Source organism: Tetrao urogallus (assembly GCF_951394365.1).
Source record: "Tetrao urogallus genome assembly, chromosome: 25".
Taxonomy (NCBI): Eukaryota; Metazoa; Chordata; class Aves; order Galliformes; family Phasianidae; genus Tetrao; species Tetrao urogallus.
In genome coordinates, this window is record NC_136838.1 from 3,035,409 (window position 1) to 3,057,924 (window position 22,516).

Sequence of the window (22,516 nt, forward strand, 5' to 3'; positions counted from 1 at the left end):
GCATCCCTTGCCTGAGCGTGGGCTGGCCGGGGCTCCTGATTACGGACCCCAGACCACGGGTCGGTCCGGTACCGCCGCCCGGGCGGGGACCGAGTCCTGCCGCAGTGACAGCCGGGATCCGCCTCCTGCCACCCCTTCGTCCCTCCTTCCTTCCCTCCCTCCTCGGCGCCCAGAGCTCCAGCATCCCTGCATCCCTGCCTCGGAGCAGGTACTGAGGTTCCATCGAGCACCGACTGGTCCCAGTTAGAGTGGGAGGGGATGGGGATGGGGGGGGAGTAGCTCTTGGAGACCCCGTGTATAAGAAGAGGAAAAGATGCATCTCCGAATTACGGGGACAAGTATCCTCCCACTGCCTGCAACCACTTCCTTGAGGAAGAAGGATGTAGGACCTGAACCCTGCCCTGGGGGACACAAACTGATCTCCCATCACTCTGGGGCCAAGAGGGACATGCAGGACCCCCCGCCTGAATCTTAGGAACCACTGACCTCCTGCAAGGAGAGAACCCCAAAATGCAGAGGATTCCCAAATATCTGTCCCAGAAGAGCCCTAGGGGACCGAATGGAGACCCTCAGCCCTCACAGCAGTGTAGGGAAACTGAGGCACAGAGCACTCTGAGCACAGCAGGTAGTGCAGGCTCCTCCACCTACACGTCCCCCTGGTGCTTCCATAGGCAGTGGGGACAGCACTGTCACCCTCTTCCCAGCCTGGGAAGCAGTAGGAATATGCAGCATTATGCCAGTCTGGTGCTGAATAATTAAGGAGCATTGACTTGCTGGCTCCAAGGTGGGAACCCAATCTGGCTGTGGCAGCTGGAAAGCTGGCAGCCATCCCTGCATCCCACTGGACAGAAATGGGTACAGGAGCTGGGAAACACTCACCTCTCCTCGGTGCTGCTTTTCCTTCCTTTGCTCTGCCCTGCTCCCACCGATAATCCCAACGGCAGCCATGGTTATTGGCCACTCGGGACAGGTCCCCATGTCCCCAAACCCATGCAAAACATAGGACATCCTGGGGCAGGTCCCTGTGTCCCCAGACCCCTGTGAAACCCACTGACACCCCGGGGCACTGGCAACCCAGGACACGTCCCCATGTCCCTGGGGACAGCACTTACATCTGCCTTCCTGAATTTGGCCTTCAAGCTCTTCATGGTAACTGCAGTCCTGTGGCACCTGGACACCCGATGGCTGTGTCTGAAAACCTCGTCTGCTTGCTGGGATCAAGCTGTGAGGATGTGGCTGTTGCTTTGCAGAGGGCAGTGGCAGCTTTGAGGGCTTTGCTGCTGCTGCTACGGGTCCAGCTCGCCACCAGCTCTGTCTGTTCCTTGTCTCACTGCTACTGGCCCACAGCACGACGCGGGGGGGGCACATGAAGGCATTGGGTTACCTCTGCGGTTACAGGCGGGGGGGACATGGGAGGGCCCAGCACCAAGCAGAGCAGGCAGCACCTTTCAAACCCCTGCACCCAGGCATAGGGCAGCTTGCATTGGAGAGGGTATCGTGGCAGGGCTGGGCAAGCCTCAGGGGAGGGATAGAAGGATTTGGAACCACCACAACATTTCAGGTTAGGTGTTAAGGAGAAATATTTTACTCAGAGGGCAGTGAGGTGCTGGAACACCAGAAATTGGGGATGCCCCATCTCTGGAGGCACTCAGGGCTAGGCTGGACGGGATCCTGGGCAGCCTGACCCAGTGGTTGGCAACCCTGCCCAGTGAAGGGGGGTGGAACTTGATTATCTTTAAGCTCATCTCCAAGCCTAAACCATTCTATTATTCTATGACCTGGCCCCCCCAGCCCTATTAGGCTGCAGGCAGTGTAGGACATGGATGAGACGAGCAGAGCTGAGAGCCCCTGCCCTTGTGGTGCACCCACTTGCACGGCACCTCTTTGCACGGCATCACTAGGCATTATACACCCTTGCCTGGCACCTCCTTGTCAGCACCCAGTGTTTTCTTCCCTTCCAAAGGCTGTGTCTTATAGTGGATGTATTAGCAGGGTGAGGGCAGACGTCCCTGTTGCCAAACACAAAGATGGTGGCGAGGACTTCACGAGTCTGCGCATGCGTACTGGTGCTGCGGCCTACTCTAGACAGGAGTCTGCGCATGCGCACTGTGGCTGAGGCCTACTCTAGACAGGAGTCTGCGCATGCGCCCTAATGCCGCGGCCTCCCTGTGCGCTTCCGCCCGCTCGCGGACCGACAACAATGAGCTCTCCGGTGGCCGGGCCGGGCCATGGCGGTGAATTACGCGGCCGGGCTCTCGCCCTACTCGGATAAGGGCAAGTGCGGCCTCCCCGAGGTGAGCACGGCGCGGCGGGGTCGCCTGGCATGGCCCGAATCCTGCGAGGTTGCCATAGCAACGGGGCTTTGTGCTCCCTGGGGACCCCCGGCACCGCGGGGTTTTTGGGTGCTTCGGTCCCGGCCTCGGAGCTCGCCGCCTCCTTTCCCTTCTTCCTCCTGCTTTGCGTCCCGTCCTCCCCTTTGTGTTCCTCAGGCCGGCCCTTTCCCCTGGCAGGACCCTCCCCTCCCCCCTCCCCATCGCCCAGCAGGCCGTTTGTTTTGAAGGGAGCGAGGTGGGCACCGCTGAGTTCCTCCTGGAGTGACCCCATCCCTGCGCCCCCAACCCCCCATCCATGTTCACGAAGCTTAAGAAAAGCTTTGGGTTGGAACCGCTGTCCCTAGAAGGCCGGGCCAAAGAACCATCCTATGGAAATGAATTTATGCTGTGCCAAAAATCAGAATGGGCCCATGACTCCATCCACCACCATCCCCATCCTGCTCGTTTTAAGCCTTAATTTGCATGGGGATGGTATATACGCTGCTGTTTGTTTCCCTCATTATGTGCATTTGTCATTAAGCAATGTGACACATCAAATCTCCTTTCCCACGTGGAGTTTTCATTGTGGATAAGACAAGAGTGTGGTTTGCTGGCTCTTTGTGCCTGCCAGGAGGCACGTAGGACCCGTCTCTGCATATCCCCATTCACGTGGGGATTTGTCTCTTCCTCTCAGATTTTTGATCCACCAGAAGAGCTGGAGAGGAAGGTGTGTGAGCTGGCAGACTTGATAAGGAGTTCTTCCAATGTTGTGTTCCACACAGGGGCTGGCATCAGCACCGCCTCGGGGATTCCTGACTTCAGGTAAAGGCAGTGGGCAGCAGGCAAAGGGGGGTAGGGGGTGAGCAGCACCTCATCCGAGTCCATCTTCCATCTAAACTGGGCTTCCTGCCAGTCATCCTTCCTGCAGGGATCATCCTGTCATGTCCTTTCCACTCTTGTCTTTTCCTGTATCCAGCTGAAACTACCTTTTCCATCTTGCACATTGGTTTGATGTTAAACCTAGAAGCCCTGTGTGCATTTTGAACAAAAATATCCAGTTATATTTGGCCCTTGTTTAGCACTGATGGGGCTTGGGATGCATTTACAAGCATCGTAGAAGAGCCTGAGGTCTCAGTTATTGTTTCTTCTGTCCCTTTGCTGCAGGGGGCCTAATGGTGTCTGGACTATGGAAGAGAAGGGGCTTTCCCCAAAATTTGACACCACCTTTGAGAACGCCAGGCCCTCCAAAACTCACATGGCACTTCTGGGGCTGCAGAGAGTCGGCATCCTGAAATTCCTGGTCAGCCAGAACGTGGATGGCCTTCATGTGCGCTCAGGATTCCCACGGTACTGCTTCTCCCACCCTGCCTCCAGGTTCTTTTTGTCTCTCCCAGATGCCAAAGCGTGGCTGTTCTTCCTGCCTGATTAGCCTGGCCTCGTGTGCAAGCATCTGCAAACATCCCTGACAAAGTACACCAGCCAGTTCTCTCTTTATGTTGGGGATTGAGTTTCAGAGATATGTTAGAAGCTGTTTGCCCACTGATGTGGATAGTGGATAGATTTATGAAACTGCCATAGTATCAGGGCAGAGAGGGTGCTGCAGTAGGAACTGATCTAACTTACTGGCTGCAGTCTCTGATTTTTTTGCCAGCTGCAGTGGGCTCAGGGCTCCTACATAGAGGTGTTCCCTCTGTGAGGAGCTGTGACATGTGGAACCCAAGGGTGAGGGATCTCCCCTCTCTGTTTGGGTGGAGTCTGAAGTGTGTTTAGCAGAGTGGTGGCTATTTCCAAGTTGTCCTCAAAGGAACCTGCCTTTCTATGAGCACTTGTGGCAACATGCTCTTCTCCCTTCAACGAACTTCAGCCTGTGATAAGAACCCATTTCTAATCGTTAAGACCAGCAGGTAATTATCTCGTAATCCAAACTGTTTGGAGCTGCCTGGAAGAGAAAGAGAGAGCAGCTGAATTCAAGGAAGAAAATAGAGTGAAGGAAGTTAGAATGAGGTGCCTGACTGGGAACTGGGAGAAGATGCAGAAGATCTCAAATGGCTTCAGCCTTTATGGTCTGAGCAGAGCTGGCTCAAAAGGGTATTTCTTATTATTAAAAGCCTTGAGTCCTGGTTTGTGCTCCTGACACTGCATATGCCTTTTCAAACTAAACAACCTTGGAAAAAGGAATAGGAATTAATCACCATGGCTCATCAGTGCTCCCTTCAGCCTGGTGCAGCTGGCTCACATTCTTCTCCAGCATTTCTCTTCCACTCAAGTGGAGCATGTGCTTAAGAAAGTGCTGCTCAGCTGGGGCCAAAGCTGTTCAGTGTTGTGGATCAGGTCAGTCCTGGAGGAGGTTTCCAGTCGCTGTGAGGCTCATAGGGAAGTGGGAAGAGTGTGGCTTTGTTTTCCACTAGTTTCTGCACTTTGAGTTTGATGTTGAACTTGAGGGGAGTTTTGAACAAAAGGGCTGGAAAAGAGCTGGGACTCTGCAAGGACAAAGAGAAAACCTCTGAGTGCTGAGAAGAGCAAGGATCCAGGTTGTTGTTAGGCACAAGGAAGGTTTGAGACTGGGTCAGAATAGAAAAAGAACTGGTGCTGTAGAGGGAAGCATTTAAAATCAAGCCAGGATATGCTCTCCTTCCCCTTGGTCTCAGTGGTGGCAAGCACAGCATAATGCTCTCATGATGGAAGTGAAATGGGTGCAGAAGGCCTCTGCAAGGTCTAAGCATGTCCTTTGGGTCTCCCCTGCCCCCACAAGTGGGACAGCTCTTCCCAAACCACCCTGGAACAATATTTCTTATGTTAAATGCACAAGGAGGTCTCCACGTGCCCTGCGTGCGATGGCCTCCCTCGGTTCAGGGAGTCTCCATTCATCTCTGCCATTTCTCCCACAGGGACAAGTTGGCTGAGCTCCACGGGAACATGTTTGTGGAGGAGTGCATGAAATGTGGCAAGTACGTGGGTAGCAGCACGTGGGGGCTTTGTTGTTGTCCTGGGGAACAGTGGAGGGCCTGAGCAGACTTGGGGCTGCCTGTCAGACAGGTGCAGAGTGCATGGAATCACGATCAGATCTGTCCCATCTGAATAAGTCCTGTCATACTGTAGGAAATAAATATTGTAAGAAACCTCCGTTGCCTGGGAAACCCTCTGCTCGTTGTGGCAAGTGGGGCTGCCTGCTAGAGAGGTAACAGATTGCATACTGGGCTTTGCATCCTGGATGGCAGCAAATTTTAGTGGCCTTGGAGCTGATGTTCAAAGCTCCCTAAAAGGGAAATTGCTGTAAGCAATACCTGGGTAGAGATTGTAGTTTGAAAGTGACGAAGGACTGAGGTGCTCAGCTCACTGCATGTGGCTCTGAGCCATCACCTGCTTCCTTCACTCCCAGGTGGCTGTGATGTGAAACGTGCCGCGTTGTGGGGACGTTTCCCCAGCTGTGCCACCTCCCTGCTTGTGGCTGCTGTTGAGTCACACTGGATCCTGGGCTCTGAACAGCACCATCTCTTGTGTGTGCAGGCAGTACGTGCGGGATGCTGTCGTGGGCAGCATGGGGCTGAAGCCAACAGGCAGGCTGTGCAGCGTCACCAAAGCACGAGGGCTGCGGGCCTGCAGGTACGTCTGCTGGGGCAGCTGTGGGATTAGAGGGGCTGGATAGGGCTTCCCGGGGTTCTGTGCAATGGAGAGGGGACAGCCAAGTACCTGGGAGGTAGGAAGTGAATGATTTTGATGTGCAGATTTTGTGTTGTAGGGTTGAGCCAGCTGTCCCTTGGCTTCAAGTGAATAAATAAGCAGCAGTGGCTGCACGGGGCATCTTTAAATGCACAGGGAGGAGGCCAGTGCCCCAGCTCCTAGCCAAGCAGCCTATTCTTGGCTGTCTCCCCATGCAGATCACTTGGACATGTCCTAGTGTTGGAGAGTGCCCTTCTATAGGGCTGCAGCTTTAGAGGTGGCCCTTCCTCTCCAACAGGATGCAGCCCTTGCACTGCCCTGATGCTGCAGATGTCCTGTAGGGAAGTGTAGGCAGCATCCTCAGCTCTTCAGCTCCACAGCTGGAGGGGCACTGATGCTATGTGACATCCAGACACACTCTGTGCACAGCAGGGTTTGAGCTGGGGAGTAGGGGGGCTCCAGGACATGAGGCAGAACTGTGCTGATGCACCTCTGAAGTTGGGGAGGTAAAGATGCATACCAGCAATGAACAGAAACAGTGAGAGAGCAGCTTTGATGGCGTTTGGTGGCATCACAGCACCATCCACAAAATGCCTCGTGCAGGTGAATTATGTCTCTTCCCTTGCCTACCAGTGAGTCCCCACAGCTGCTGTGGGCTCTCTCCTGTACCTCAGCACTGGACTGAGGAGGTGTGGCAGGGGGTCTGGGTGATGAATCTCTTGCTTCTCTCCTAGCCATCTCTGCTGATCATTCCTAGCAGAGTAACCATGGTCCCTATGTGTTTTCTAGAGGGAAGTTAAGAGACACTATTCTGGACTGGGAAGATTCCCTGCCTGACCGTGACCTCACACTAGCAGACGAAGCCTGCAGGTACCATATTTGGAATTTTCAAGCCATCATGACTGCTGATTGCTGCAGTTTGCAGTGACCCAGGAGGGTGCCTGTGCCCTCTGCATTCTGCCAGTACCACAGCAAGCAGCCCCTGGGCTGACCCTGCATGGGTTCATGCATAAGACCTGAGGCAGTGTCCATAGGACAGCAATGCCTGGTTCTTTCCCAGAAGTGACCAAGGAAAAGTACTGCAAATTCTGGCCACAGCTTTGCTTCCCAGCTTGGAAGCTGCTGGTGTCCAGGCTGGAGCAGTCTGCAAGTGATCGTGGTTTTATTTTTTTTTATTTTCTGTCTTGGATATTTTATCTCCTCCCTGCAGGAAAGCTGATCTCTCTGTTACACTGGGGACCTCTCTGCAGATCAAACCCAGTGGCAACCTCCCACTGATCACAAAGAAGAGAGGAGGGAAGCTGGTCATAGTCAACCTGCAAGCAACCAAGCACGTGAGTGAGAGCATCCTTGCTGCCCTGCTCTTTTCCCTTCACTTGTTTCAGCCCCATTACTTGTTTCCTGCACGTTGTCCTCTCCCAAGCAGCCATAGAATCATAGAATCATAGAATCACCAAGGTTGGAAAAGACCTAAAAGATCATCCAGTCCAACCATTCACCTATTCCCAATAGCTCCCACTAAACCACGTCCCTCAACACAACATCCAGCCATACAGAAGTGGCTTATATTATTGGAGGGTTTAAAGTTGCAACTCCAATAAGCACCTAGAAATGGAAGGTATGTACTAAGAGCATGATAAAAACCAAGCACAGACCCCAGCGTATGCTCCGGTGAATTTAATTGGTGGCATCACAGCACCAATTAAATACCTGCACGCGCACAACGTGTGCCATGGCACAAGGGAGTTTGGTTCATGTTTAGCCTTGGTTTTGGTGCCCTAATTGTCAGGCATCTTTTTAATAACCAGAGCAAGTTCTGAGATTTGCTAGAGCTCCGTTGTTCCTGTCCCATTCTAACCTGGGTTTTGCATCCATGTCTGCTTTGCTGGGCTGTATGTAAAGCTGCAGACTGCCTGTTCACACCTGCATGCAACCCCAACAGCATGCAGCATAGCCAGGGAGCAGCTTGGGTCACAGTCTCGGTATGTGTTCCTTTATGGAAGATATCCCAGGGGCAGGAGCCTTGGAGTCTGCATGCAGCTGAGCCATTGCCCAGTTCCTGTCCCCAGGCACTCCCTGAGAAGAGACATTTGTTCCTGTACATCGTGTTTGTCCCCCTAATGCCACGTTTGTCCTTGCTTACCCCAGGACAGACAGGCAGACCTGCGCATTCATGCTTACGTCGATGATGTCATGACAAAACTGATGAAGCACCTGGGACTGGAAGTCCCGGAGTGGACAGGGCCGGTGGTGGTGGAAAATGCTGACTCTGCCAAGCCTGAACAGCTCTACAAATGTAAGCCCGAGGCTCACGGGTTGCTCAAGGAGGAGCCCTTTTCCCAGCACAACGGAACAGCTGGGCAGTGCCCCGACCTTGGGACCACGCTGGTGGAGCACCAGGATGATCTGAAGCAGGAGCGTCCCAGTCTGGACACAGGACCACCGCTGACAAAGAAGATGAAGGTAGAGCCTCTCCTCACCTGACCCAGACTGTTCCCTGTCTGATTTGATGCTTGTCTGTGCCACTTTTCCTACCGACTTTTTATTTTTTACCTCCTTAAGCTTTGTCTCTTTTTTATGTAAGTATTAAATACACTTGAATCGTGTATGTCTGGGCAGCTGTACCTACCAGGGTGGGAGGAATGCCTCTGCTCCGTACAGTTCCTTGTCTGTAAAAAGAAGGTTGCAGAGCCCAGCTGTGCACTGCAGACCTCAAATGGCCCAGGGATAAAGGTGCTCAGTGTTGGGTTGGTGATGCTGGGGGAGTGACACAACAGGATCAAGCAGCTGTTGCTGTCTCAGACAGAGCAGGGCTGGGTGGTGGTGGGATGCTGGTCCCTCTGCTGTGCCTGTATCTCCTTGGGCAGCCCTGAGCAGGGTCTGGTCAAGTGCCCCAGCTCTGCTGTCACGTTGTGAGCCAGGAAACTCTTGAACCCAACAGCCAAGGTGTCTTTGAAACCCTGTGGATTACCCTGTATTAAACTAAGGCAGGTGATTCTTTTTTTTTTTTCCTTTTTTCCAAAATACTTTTTATTTAGAGATGAAAATGAAGTTTGTTTGTTTGTTTGTTTGTTTGTTTAAAAAAAAACAAGAGAGAGAACAAACCCACCAAGCTGCAGTGTCAACATCCAGCCAGACCAGGCCTCCTCTGGTACCAACATTCCCTTCTTGACCAAACCCATGTCCCTTCCCCAGCTCCTGCTGTATGCAGCAGGCAGGGGCAGCCCCTTCCTTTCCTCCTGGTAAGGCCAATAGGAACTAGTCTCCTCTTCCCAGTTTGCAGATAGAAGCAAAGCCAAGTTGGTCTCTAGCATCCGTCCATGCCTGGAGAGGGACCCCAAGGGTCTGTCCTATAGGTGCTGGGGTGCTGAACCCTTACTGTGTCCCCTGCAGTTCCTGGGTGCTGCTTAAAGCTCCTCAGCTGGCTCCAGCACTGTGGGCCTGCTGTGGTCAGCTTCTGTCCAAGCGAGCGACGTCAGGCTTTGGTGCAGTGCAGTGCTGTCCCCCAGTGCAGTGCCAGATTGGTCCCCATCGCTCTGGCTCAGCCCCTCTGAGGCGATTGGTGGTGTGCTGTTTTGGGTGGAAGCTTTATCGAGGTGTGGAGTGAAGGAGCTGCTTCCAAAGGCTTCGTGCAGAGTCTCGGTTTCAGCCTGGTGCTTTGACCACAGTGGCTCTGGGGGCTTCTCATCCCCAGCTCGGGGCTGTGCATAAGCCACACGGGAGGCAGCTGTGTTATGCAGGGACCTGGAGAAAACTGAGCACGAAGGAGAGTCAGGGCTGGCAGCAATGCCCTCTGTGCTGCCCTGGCATGGCCCCCCCAACCCTCCTTACCTCGCACTGGTCCAAAGTCACCACCTGTCTCAGCCTTGCTAGGGGCAAAAGGGCTGATGGAGGGGAAGACAATGAGTGCGAAGGAGAGCAGCAGGACCTGGGGACACAGGGGTGGTGTTACTGTGTGTGGTGCTTGAGGAGGACCATGCTGTGCAACGTGGTTCCCAGCGAGGGGGCTGGTGGCAGAACCAGGGCTGCGTCCCTCCATTTCTCCTTGCTGCCTGCCCCGTCCTGACACCATCCATCCACCCTTTTTAACACACATCCATCCTTTCTTCCATCCCTCCTTCCAACCCTGGAGCATCCATTCTTCCACATCAGCACACCCATCCCTCCATCCACCCTTTCCAGCACTCCTCCATTGATTTCTCACTCCCTTGAAGCAAGGAGCCCAGGTGGAGATTTGGGGCAGAGAATGGGAACAAGGAGCAGGGGGCTCCACACACCGCAATGCAGGTTCCTGTCTGTGCTGCTTTGTTGCTCGACTGCACCACCAGGGCCTGCAGCTTCTTCAGCTGCTCCAGGAGAGACCTGGGGATAGAGAGAGTGCATGAGAACCCCAAGGTCTGGGATCCACCTCGCAGCAGAATCTCAACCACCCCTTCACCTGCCCCTTTGTGCCTTGTCTGTTATGGAGACACCTACGAGTTCTGCTTCTCTAGGTGCAGGACTTTCCTCTGCAGCTCCTGGTTTTGAGCCGTGCATGCTGACATCCTGGGGGACAGAGAGAGGGATGTGAGGTCTGAGGGGAGCCAAGCAGCGTGCCTATCACCGACCAGCCTGAGGCAGGGGTTCAGTGGCCATACCGACTCTCCAGCCCATCGATATATTCCTTCTTCTTCTTGCGACTCTCCTGAGCTGACTGCTTGTTTCTGATCTTCCTCCGGATCTTCTTCAGCACTCGCTCCTCATACTGCAGAAATGAGGGGGTTAGGGCAGCCAGGACCCCAAGCACGGTGTCCACTTGTTCCATCTCAGGTACCACAGGACTCACCTTGGTGAGGGGCAGCTGCGTGGGCAGGGACACCCCCTCCTTTGCCAGCAGCTTCTTCTCATCCTCTGTCAGCACGAGCTCCTGGAACTGCCCCTGGCCCTGCCTCAGCAGGGAGTTGGGCACCTGTGGCTGCTGTGGAACCGTGGATAGGTGATGTCCTGGGCTGCAGGCTCACCCCATGCCTGCCCCAAAGGACCACAGGTAGGGACAGTGGTTCAAGGTTGAGGATGACATCCAGAATGGGACGGGAACAAGACTGTGTGTAGTTCAGGAAAGGGAATAAGTGGGGGAGAGGCAAGGAGGGATGAGGGCAGGAATGGGATCATGGTCCAGGAAGTGGCAGGGATAAGGAGGGAGGGAAGGGACAAAGGTCCAAGGAAAGAGAAAGGATGAGAAAAAGTACAGGGATGGGGATGAGGAATGAGGATGGCATCTAGGATGGGACAGGACTGGGCACAAAGAGGGCTGGGGAACATGGTAGTGAGGACTCACAGCATCAGAGCTGCCTGAGAGCAGCAGATCCTTGACAGTGAGGGTACAGGATGCAGGCGCAGGGACCGTCGACAGACCCCGGCCCTCCTCCAGGAAGAAGCCAGGATTCCACATATCTGGGTGAGGGCCGGGTGAGGGCTGTCAGCTGTGTCGTGTCCTTGGCCCCCTGACATCCCCCAGCTTCCCCTCTGTGCCCCATACCTCTCCATCCTTCCTGCATACCCAAACCTCCCATCCCACCTAGCTCCCTTAACTTCCCACACCAGCCATCAGCTCCCCAGTGTCTCCTCAACCTCCCACTGTTCCCAGCCCTGTCCTCCACCCGGTTTGTCCCCCATGGCTCACCCAGGTCAATGGAGACCTCAGGGTGGGGGCCTCCAATGCTCCCAGGATGTGTCAGAACCTGGTGGCAGGAGTTGGTAAAGGCATAGGGGGCCTCGCTGAGCCCTCCGTCACAGCACCCGGGGGGGCTGTCGAGTTGATCAGAGGGGGGGTCCTCAGAGACTCCACTGTCGCTGACACCTGGGGACCAGCTGGGCGAGTCTGATATCGAGTCTCCAGAGCCCAGAATGGAGCTAAGGAAATCCTCGCCATCCTGGGCACGCTGTGGGGATACGGATGCCTGTCACCGTCAGTGCTGAGCTCCTGTAGGATCTGCCTGGGCCACAGGACAGCACTGCATGCGGTTCAGGTAAAGCAGATCTCACCCCATCCTCGTGCCAGGTGCCCGGGGATGTCGTCCCCAGCTCCACACCGCGGAGGATTCCATCCTGGCGGTCAAAGAGGAGGTCCAGCAGGTCGATGCTGTCGAGGCTGCCCACAGTGGAGGCCATGGCTACAAGGAGACGAGGTCAGACCCCATCCCCATGATTGTCCCTGTGCCTCTCCCCGAAGTTTCATAGCTCTGGGGGCACCCTGAAGCACTGGGCAGCTTGGTGAGAGGGAGCAAGGAGCAGAGAGACGTGAGTGGGACCACGAGGATGCGCATGTACACACGTGTCACGCGTGTGCAAACGCGTGTGTGATCACATAGATGCACGCATAGGTGGGTGGATGTGTGGCCATGCTGACGTGTGTGCAGGGATATGACCTTGCAATCTATATGTGCACACATGCACCCACACATGTGAGACGTGGGTATGAACACGCACACCTTGCAACCTGTATTGCAGCATGTGAGCGCACCTGGCCAAGCCCTACATGCCTGCATGCAGGAGGGAAAGCACACATATGGTCTGGACATGCACACAGGGAGTCAGGACATGGCAGTGTCCCCCCCTCTGCTCGCTTCCAGCAGCTGTAGCTCCTAAATCATCCATTTTTCCCCCAGCAGCAGGGGCTTCCCATGGGCACCCAGCCATCCCAACCCTACAGGAGGAGCACCCAGACCTGAGCCCTCAGCTCATTTCTCCTGTCTGGCCTTGTCTGGCATATGTGACCGCTGGGAAGATTAGGTTAATCATTTAGTGTGGCAAATGGAGGAAAGGAGGCTGCTGCCACTGGTCAGCCCCAAGAAGGGGCCCCAGCGTTACTCCAATCCCAAAGTCTGGATTCCAAGAAAACCAACAAATCGGCCAACTGACCAGCAAAATCAAGGAAGTGACCAAAAAACAGATCAAACAGCCAAACTGTTGGCCAACTGACAAACTGATTGACCAAAGCACCAACCCACTGACCAACTGAACACTCACTTAACCTCCTACCCAGCCCACCACCCAACCAATATCTGAGCAGCACTGACTCAAGGCTTTTTCAAGCTGGGTTTGAGGTTGGCTGTCATTAACGTGACATTTGACCAGGCAGCTTGGAAAACAGGGGAAATTACACCCTATTCTCTCCCCATGGTCCTTCCAGTGCCATCAGCAGCCCCATTGCTGACAGCAGGGCTTTGTTGAGCACTGGCAGCCAAGACGTACCTGTGTGAGATCCCAGCTCCAGTGGGAAGCCCTGAGATCCGTCCTGGCCTCTGAACTGCTTTGGTGTGCAGGACACCGAGCCTGGCCACCTCCTCCTCTGCGATGCCCTGACCCGAGTGGCAAAGTTTAAACTCCAACAGCACATAAATAGTGTCCAAGATTGCAAAATTGCCTGTGTCCTGATAGGGGCCGGCGATGGCAAAGGGAAGGCCCACGGTGCTCCGTAACTTATTAGCCAAATGTTTTTGTCCTCCTCTGCCGAGCGGGGCAGGAGGGGCCTGGGCTGATGGGCGAAGTCCAGGCTCTGCAACTGCCCATGAACTTTCCCCCACTTTGGGGGTAATTTCTTTTTATTTTTTCAGATGAGCACATCAGCATTAATCACATCCTATAAATGCCGAGAACGTCTGGGGAAGACGTTGGCTTGAATTCTACCACTTGCTGCTTCTCCATAACACACGTTGATCCCAACTGATGTTCATGATGATCCTCACGCCCAGGGCTGGCCCAGCTGCCACCTCTGTGCCTCAGTTTCCCTGTGGATCAAAAAGCATGAAGGCTGGGGCTCACAGCCTGCCACATCCCTCACCCTTTGGTGATGATGTTGGATATCTCACATTCCGAATGCTGGGGGTTACGACTCTGGATGGGCATGATCAGATCCCAGCAGAACCCACCCAGCTGATCCCCTTCGTGCGGTGCAGAGCCCGGCCCGCCCCTCTCCCTCGTGCCCGGTGAGCCAAGGCAGCTTGTGACCACGCTGTGCCACGGGGTACAAGGCTGCAACGTCGTGCTTATCTCTTGCACAACGCCCTCTGTCCAGGAGGGACCGGCAAGAGGGAGGGCACCGCCTTCACGCCGCAATTTATGGCCCCGCAGCGGAGACGGGAACTCCTTGCTCCGGGCAAAGGGCGTCCGCTCTGCCGGCCTCCGCCCCGCCACCGCCCTGGCACCACGCGACCCGCTGCCAAAGCCTGCCGAGCGCTCCGCCGCGTGAGGCACGGCGGGCACCAGCAGGGGGCGCTGCAGCCCCGCATGCCCCGCCTCGAGCCTCGAAGCCGTCCTCCGCAGCCCGCTCTCGCGAGACTCCGCGAGGCGTCCTCCACGCGGCCGTTTCCCCACGCCCCGCCCCTTTCGGTTACTCCCCCTCTTGGCTCCGCCCACTTTCGCTCCATGCCCCGCCCCGCTCGGTCCGCAGGCGCGGCGCGGCCCGGCCATGCCGGCCAAGAGGAAGCCGGTGCTGCCGGCCCTCACCATCACTCCCAGCCCAGTCGAAGGACCCGGACCCGGACTCGGTGGTTCCGCAGAGTGAGTGAGTGGCGGTGGGGTCTGACCGGTCCTTGCCGCTTCTGGAGCGTCGGTGCTGGGGTTGGCTGCGTGCCGGGCCTGGGAGCTGAACCGGGAACCGGAGAGGGACGGGAACGGGGCTTGAGGAGCGAATGGGGAGCTGGGATGGGCTGTGCCTGGATGGGGGCTGTGTGGGAACCGGGGGCTGCTGAGGGCAGCGCTGTGGGATCGAGGAGGAAGCGATGGGGCCGGGCACAGAGCGGCCTTGTTCGTAGCTTGGCTGGGATGAGGTGGGGAAGGGCTGGGGGGGGGGCGAGGCGAGGAGCTGGGGGTGGTCAGTGGGGTGAGGAGGAGCAGAAGCCATAGGGATTTGGGGGGCGGGGGGAGAAGGAAGGGGTGTTGGGGCTGCTGGGAGCCCTCGCTGATCCCCTGCCCCGGGTGGGGGGTGGGGCAGCAAATGGCAGAGGGTGGCTGGAGTCTGTCTGTCTGTGCGTGCATAGCAGGTGTTGGGGAACACAGCATCCCCTTTGTGCTCAGCTGTGGGTCTGGGGTAGCAGGGGGCTGGTGGGCATGTGGAGAGGCATTGTGCTTCATAGAGAAGGCCAAGCGTGGCTTTCCGTGTTAGGGAAAGTTGTCCCTTAACTTGTACAGGGGTTTGGGCTGAGTATGTGCGGGTTGGGACTTCTGCTATTCCTTCTGCTTCTCCACGGTTCCCCCAAAAAAAACATTGAGGTTCTTTTCCCTGTGCCTCGCTGTCTAACCCTTATGAGCCACGTTTTGCCCCTGCCAACAGAGGACAGACTTTCTCTGGACCCTCACAGACTGATGCCCCCCTTCATCTCCTGCAGGGCTAACCTGGTGGACCTTCAGAAGAAGCTCGAGGAGCTGGAGCTGGATGAGCAGCAAAAGAAGCGCTTGGAAGCTTTCCTCACTCAGAAAGCCAAAGTGGGAGAGCTGAAGGATGACGACTTTGAGCGGATCTCTGAGCTGGGGGCTGGCAACGGTGGTGTGGTCACCAAAGTGCAACACAAACCCTCAGGGCTCATTATGGCACGGAAGGTAAGGAGGCAGGAGATGCCTTGCTGGGGAGCAGGGTCCAAGCAGGCTGTCTGCACTGCTCCACCTGCATGCAAAGCACCTGTCTGAGTTGGTACCGATGCACAAAGCTGGGCTCTGCACAGAGTCTCTTCCTGTTAACTTCTGTAAGCTTTCTCGCTGCTCTGCCTGGCTGTGGGTCATCTCCTGAGAAGGGGAAGTCTGCATTAAACAGGTCACAGGGTTTTGCAACGCCTGGTGTGAGAACATGAGTTTGTTCTTTTGCCAGGAAATGGGTTTTCTGAGGGTGGTGGCTGACAAGGGCTCAGTGTGGCAAGTGGAAAGATGCATAGCTGGCCCTGCACACACCAGGGTTTGGCATGCACGCATCCCTTGCCATCCACTTGATAGTTCCAAGCAGTCTTGTGAACCTGTCTTGACAGCTGTTCCTCTCTGAGATTGGCTTATGGGAGATGTCTTTTATTGTCTCGTAATAGAGAAATAGGAGGTGCTTTGTCTGCCTATTAGAAAAGGCAGTGCTCAGTGAGAGCAGCACAATTGCTAACGTATAGGACAGCTTCCTTGGAAGGCTCTGTTCTCACTTGCTGTGGGGATGACTTAGTGGGTATCATGAACTAATAGGTTTTCCAGGTGGCTTTGCTTGGAGTGGAGCTCTGTGAGTCTTCCACTGTGACATTATTTTTGGATTATTATTTCCCAATTATTTTTAATTAATTATAAAATAATTTCCATTATTTTAGATGTAATTAGATGGTTTTGAGATTGTTGGGAGCGCTGCGTTTAGAAACTGGAGCCAAGGCAAGCTGCAGCATTGGGCAGCACTGCTGTGTTCCTTGCTGAAACCAGGGCCTGGGTGTCCTAGAGCTTACAGTAACAGCAGCTGCTTTCTAACCTGCAAGACTTTCCTTCCCACAGTGTGTTAGCTGACTGTGTGGAGCCCAAGGAATAAGGCATTTACTCTTCCACGTGCAGAGGCATGTGAGTGTTGTTTTTTTCACTCCATGTAGTTTCCTTGATAGGAGAGCACCTGTTCTTACAACACCTACGAAGCTCGTGAAAATGTTCACGTTGCCAAGTCAGATCTGCTTCTGCCTTGCCTTTCCATTCTGTGTCCTGTGTGATTTCAGTCTGTTACACAGGCTGGCAGTTGCTGCACTTGCTAGCAGGCTGCACGGCACTCCACTTGACCCTTTATCCTTAATTTTGGAAACATTTTCCTTTCTTCCCAATGCTCACGCTTGCTTGTTCACGTGGTTCCTGTAAGGTTGTTTTTTGATGTCTTTAGGCACTATACTTTTTTTTTATTATATATATATATATATAATTTTTCTTGTTAGCTGATTCATCTAGAAATCAAACCAGCCATCAGGAATCAGATTATCCGAGAGCTGCAGGTGCTGCATGAGTGTAATTCCCCATATATTGTGGGTTTCTATGGAGCCTTCTACAGCGATGGAGAGATTTCCATCTGCATGGAGCACATGGTGAGTCCACATCCCCCCCCTCCTCCTTCTCCAAACTGCTGCTCCCAGCACTGTGTTCCCAACTGGATCTTTATGAGAATGACATCCAGATGAAGTGGGTTAGTGTGCTGGCACTCATTGCTGGCAATGCAGTGGCTCCTTGCTCTGACTGCTTGGTGTTCAGCAAGGCTGCTAAGCTGGGGTTAGAATCTCCATGCTTCTACTTAGGCATCTAAATGACAGGCATCAAGGTTTTTTTGGGGGGGGAAGCAGAAGTTTAGGGGGTGGCCAAACAGAAATATTGTAAACCCATCACTCTGCAGAGCTTGCTGTCAAATGCAATGTGCATCTTTTCTTGTCCCTGTCAGAAGTGTTGTCATTCCTCCACAATGATGCTGGCAGCCTCATCTTTGTGTTCAGTGCTGAGGGAAAAGAAGCTTTAAAAACTAACAGCAAGAAACAGAGCTGATAGGATTAAAGTAGTTCTCAGTGAGAAGCTTGAGCTCTGATCACCAGAGATCTTTTTCTGCTGAAGGAGCTTGCTTGATATCGATGTACTGCAGTCTACTGAGCTGGGATGCTGTGTATCACTCTTATAGTCCAATATGGATGCATTTGTCTGTATGGCCAACTGCTCTGCTGCTGTTGGTGTGCTGATAACCTCCGTGGTTTTCTTCCTTTCAGGACGGTGGCTCCCTGGATCAAGTGTTGAAAGAAGCCAAAAGAATTCCTGAAGAAATACTGGGGAAAGTCAGTATAGCGGTGAGTTGCCGTGGGTGAGAAAATGCTTGTGCAACCCTTTCTTCATTTGTCCATATGTGCTTTCCCATCCTGAAGTTGGGCAGGAGGTGCTGGTATGTGAGATGGGAGCAGGGAAGCAGGTTCCCAAGCACTTTCCATCATTCCCACCCCTGGTGTTGCACTATTTGGTGGTTTGCCAGACAGGGAGAGAAACTTCCTTGGGCAAGAAAGCCAAGACTTGTGATTGTCACAGCAGGGGTCTGCTGTTTTGCTCTGTGACTGAATCCATACAGTGGCCATTGCTCAGTGCCATCCACAGCAATCAGTTGCAAAACTTGAAGTGCTTAGTCACCACAGAGAGGCTTTCCTCACAGAGCTGCGATGTGGCAGCACTGAAGTTTATGCAATGCATCTTACTGAAGGCAAAACGCTTCGCTTCTGAGTTCTTATCTTGTCTTTGGCTTCCTTCTAGGTTCTGAGAGGTTTGGCCTACCTGAGAGAGAAGCACCAAATCATGCACAGAGGTGAGAGAGGAGGAACCTAACAATAACTGCCTGTGCTGGAGGAGCCCTGTTTTACCCAGAGCCATGTTTACACTCTTCTCTCTCACTGTTGTCAGATGTGAAGCCTTCCAACATCCTGGTTAACTCTCGAGGAGAGATTAAGCTGTGTGATTTTGGGGTCAGTGGTCAGCTCATTGACTCCATGGCAAACTCTTTTGTGGGAACTCGGTCCTACATGTCTGTAAGTTCAACTTTTTAGTGGATTTTTACAATTTGGGTTCAGCTTGGATGCAGGTGGGGTTAAGCACTCGTATAGAATCAGTGTCCTGTCCAAGCTGTTCACAGTTTTCCTCTGCATTCCTGCCCTCTCTGGGACTGTGGCCTCTTTGGATGCTGTCTGATCACATGTGCTTATTGCTTCTCCATGCTGACTGGGGAGCACGTAGTGTTCCATGCAATAGGAACAAGCACAAGATGTGCAAAGGAAGATGTCCACATCCTATGGATGCTTTCATTCTGTTTCAGCTACGGTTTGTGGGTTCAGAAACTTCTTTCTGTATGCAAAGCCTGTCCAACTGTGGAGAGGGCACCTGTGCTGACACCCTCCCTCCTTCAACCATGCTTCAACCATGTTGGCAGGGGTGTTAGCCAGTCTAATGCAGGTGGGGTTGGTGCAGACTGATGGAAAACAGAGCCAGACTGGAGGAAAGCTGCAAAAAGAGCAGATGATGCCTCAAAACGACAGTCATAATCTGTGGGCCCTGGGCTGCAGATGTGCTAAACCACAGATTGTGACACATTTGGGCTAATGGTTTCTGTCCAGCCTGGTGTAGTGGAAGTGACACAGTGCAGCAACAGGCAGCATGCAGACTCCTCTGCCCTGTGTCTTGATAACAGGCTGCTGTAACCATGAAATTTCCTCCAGGCTGGTTCTGGTCCTCTGGATAGCAAAGAAGATGCATGTCTGCTGTCCACACCGTGTGGCTGCAGCTGTAAGCAGGCAGTAAGCAAAGCTGCTGGTGCTTCTGTACTTAGGTCTGAGCTCCTCTTGTATTTTGGGAATGGTTATTTAAGTAGAGTTATAGTTAGATGGTGTATTTAAGGGTGATGTTCCTTCTGCACTCAGTTGGGTCTGCACAGCTCACACAAAGCTACCAGCATAGATGGCTTGCATGGGTTTATTTTTTTTTTTAGCCTTTTCATCACAGTAGGATTTTCTGCTCCTCAGATTGCTCTCAGGTATTAATAGGAATAAAAAAAAGAATAAAAAAAATTTGACAACAAAATTGAGATCTCAGCTCACTGAGAAATACTTTACACTCAGAAGTCCAGAGCATGAGCAACTGCAAAGGCTGCTCAGCTGTATCTGTTGGTTAGATGTGTGCAAGTTCTTTGTGTTTGCTGTGACTTGGGAGTCCCCCCACCCCCCAGAAATGCTTTCTCTGCAGACATCAGTGCTTCTGGCAGGCATCAGGAGCGCTGGCTGCTTGGAGGACACCTGCTTATAGAGAGGATGCTTCAGGTTTCTTACCTCTGTGTTTTTTTCCTTCCAGCCTGAGCGATTGCAGGGCACTCATTACTCAGTCCAGTCCGACATCTGGAGCATGGGTCTGTCACTGGTGGAGCTTTCTATTGGAAGGTACCCAATACCCCCACCAGACTCCAAGGAACTGGAAGCAATATTTGGCCGTCCTGTGGTGGATGGGGCAGAGGGAGAATCTCACAGCGTCTCGCCGCGGGCCAGACCCCCAGGACGCCCCATCAGTGGTAGGGGCTGCCATGCTGCGTGGGAGGGGGGCTGCCATGCTGCATTGGGGGGGGGGCTGCCATGCTGCATTGGAGGGGCTGCCATGCTGCATTAGATGCAACACGCAGGCATGGGGGCAAGGGGATGGGTTCTGTTGGTGTGGCTGGGTCAGCAAAAGCTGCTGTGAATGAGGTTGTGGGGAGGGAGGGTTCTCATCTCACTCTTTCCTGCAGACAGAGCCATGTCTGTGCTGTAGGAGAATCCAGCTCTGCTGTGGAGGTTTCTAATGCTGAGAGCCTGCAGGGTTCTGGTCTTGTATGGGGAGCTTAGGAGGTGGTTTGGGGGATTTTGTTTTTAACAGTGGGTTAATTCCCAAGTTGGTGCCCTCTGCTTCTCCCAACCAAAGTCCCAGTGTGGGTTTTCTGTGTGTGAAATGAAGCCCTTTGGTGTCTGAACAGCTTCTCACCAGTATTTCTTTCATCTTAACCACACAGGCCATGGAATGGACAACCGACCTGCAATGGCCATTTTTGAACTGCTGGACTATATAGTTAATGAGGTGAGTATTGCACTACGGTAGGCTCTGCTGCCCTGGGTTGATGTTGTGTCCACTCTGAAAGGTCAAAGGAGGCTCAAAAACCTTTGCTTGACAGGGGCTTATCAATAGAGCCCCTCAAACTGCTCCAAAGTCCTCTTGGCCACTGATAGAATGGGAAGGAAGCAACTGAAAGCTGTGCTCTAAGGCATTTACGTTTTGACCCATTAATCCTTTTTCCTCTCTCTGCAGCCACCTCCCAAGTTGCCAAATGGAGTTTTCACGCAAGATTTCCAGGAGTTTGTAAATAAATGGTAAGGCTTTCTGATTGTGGCTGAACGTGGAGGCCTGTTTGCGGTCACTGGCAGCTCAGCAGGCTGCCTTCCCACTCAAAATGTTCAGCATGAGGGTTGTCTGTTCTCTGTTGGCAATCTCCCTGCTCTGGCTTGGCTGCAGCAAGGTCCTGCACTGTGCTGGGAACTTCTGCCTTGGGAAGGGCTGGAATAAAAGTGGTTTATTTGTAGTTATTCTCTGCAGCTTGTCCCACAACCTTGCAGGCACCCTGCAAACACCACAGACTTCAAGACCTCCTGATCCTGGGGACACGGTGGGGATGCTGCTGCTGTCCCCACTAAAACAGAGATGTTACAAAACCATTAATCCCTGCAAATGGTTACACATTTTATCCATGCAATCCAGAAATGGTGGATCTTGCAGCTCTGCCTAGAGTCCAGAGTGCTGGAGCTGCAGACACCTCTATCTGAGCATCGTCCATACTGCTGGTCTGGAGAAGGCAGACAGGAGGCAATATTTTTTTTTAGTGAAGCTGGACACCCCTGCAGACAGATAAGCAGCTTCTTACAAGAAGTGTCTCATTGCTGCCTTTGTTCTCTTGTTCTTCTCATTTCAGCTTAATTAAGAATCCAGCGGAACGGGCAGATTTGAAGATGCTGATGGTAAATGGGAAGAGCAGTCTTCTTTCTACACTGGGTGGCACCAGATCCGCAAGCTGCTGCCTCATCCCATCCCTTCCAGCCACCCTTGCTCTAAAGGCTGGAAACTCCCCTGGCTGAGCCTGAGAACCAAGTGCAGCCTGGGATGTGAAGTGACTCACTTGCCTTTATCTCAAAGGCAGTGATGTTATCTAACCCGAGAGCCTTGATGCCCCTCCCCAGCAGAGCTCAGGATGGGAACCTGATGGCTCCAGCACCTCTCCGTGTCTGCGAAGGTGCCTGGGACAAACCTTTGCCTCTTGAGCAGAGTAGAAGAGCTCAGTTTATCCCCGTGAACCTCGCTTTTCTTCCTCAGCCTAGTGCTGAGCCACAGCTGGCTCACCCCCGCTGCCCCTTGCAAAAGCAGCAGCCCACATCCTTATGTCCCTGCTCCTTGTCCTTGTTTTGTGGTCACCCTGGGGAATTAAGGTTTGCTCTCTGGGAGCAAACTGGTACCAGGCTGAGCTCAAGATCTGTAGCTCTGAACCTACACCAGGCTTGTCCTGTCTCCATAGCATTTAGGTTTGCTCTGGGGATGCAGCACACAGGCTTTGCACCTCAGTTCTTCTGCATACCCTGAGAGTTTCATGGCCAGGCACAAGATGCACTGACTTTAAAACCCAGCCACAGGGCTGTAAGTAGCAAACATTTAGGAACTACTCTCCAGATCCACTGTCTGGGCCTGAAAGCAGCCCAAGCTATGGCCTTGGATCCATTGGCCTTACTGGAGTCCAACCAACAGTGTAAGCCCCCCCAAAGCTCTGACAAGGGGCCAGAGATTGTGGTGTTCTGCTGGAGGTGGAAACCCCCACTGCAGGATGCACCTGACCAGATGCACCTGACCACATTCCTAACTTAGCTTCGCTTCCCTTGCAGAATCACACCTTCATCAAGCGTTCTGAAGTGGAGGAGGTGGATTTCGCCGGCTGGCTCTGCAAAACATTGAGGTTAAACCAGCCCAGCACACCCACCCGTGCTGCCGTGTGA

The 22,516-nt window shown here is 53.6% G+C and overlaps 3 protein-coding genes across 3 annotated transcripts; 2 read left to right on the forward strand and 1 right to left on the reverse strand.

Moving 5' to 3' along the window:
* Positions 1-2,228: 2,228 nt before the first annotated feature.
* Positions 2,229-8,456, forward strand: SIRT6 (sirtuin 6; the record flags this gene model as incomplete). The annotated part of the gene is made up of 8 exons (XM_079546636.1): positions 2,229-2,294; positions 3,007-3,134; positions 3,477-3,659; positions 5,201-5,260; positions 5,820-5,915; positions 6,762-6,842; positions 7,183-7,306; positions 8,121-8,456. The coding sequence occupies 8 exons, from the start codon at positions 2,229-2,231 to the stop codon at positions 8,454-8,456; spliced, it is 1,074 nt and encodes a 357-aa protein (XP_079402762.1).
* A 923-nt stretch (positions 8,457-9,379) lies between these two features.
* On the reverse strand, positions 9,380-13,350 carry CREB3L3 (cAMP responsive element binding protein 3 like 3; the record flags this gene model as incomplete). Its single annotated transcript, XM_079546885.1, has 10 exons — positions 9,380-9,726; positions 9,804-9,900; positions 10,250-10,334; positions 10,449-10,517; positions 10,610-10,716; positions 10,798-10,929; positions 11,290-11,405; positions 11,635-11,893; positions 11,997-12,124; positions 13,206-13,350. The coding sequence occupies 10 exons, from the start codon at positions 13,348-13,350 to the stop codon at positions 9,380-9,382; spliced, it is 1,485 nt and encodes a 494-aa protein (XP_079403011.1).
* A 1,071-nt stretch (positions 13,351-14,421) lies between these two features.
* On the forward strand, positions 14,422-22,516 carry MAP2K2 (mitogen-activated protein kinase kinase 2; the record flags this gene model as incomplete). The annotated part of the gene is made up of 11 exons (XM_079546594.1): positions 14,422-14,513; positions 15,341-15,551; positions 16,886-17,032; positions 17,696-17,773; positions 18,225-18,276; positions 18,372-18,496; positions 19,809-20,022; positions 20,497-20,561; positions 20,790-20,851; positions 21,448-21,493; positions 22,406-22,516. 11 exons carry the CDS (start codon positions 14,422-14,424, stop codon positions 22,514-22,516), a joined length of 1,203 nt encoding a protein of 400 aa, XP_079402720.1.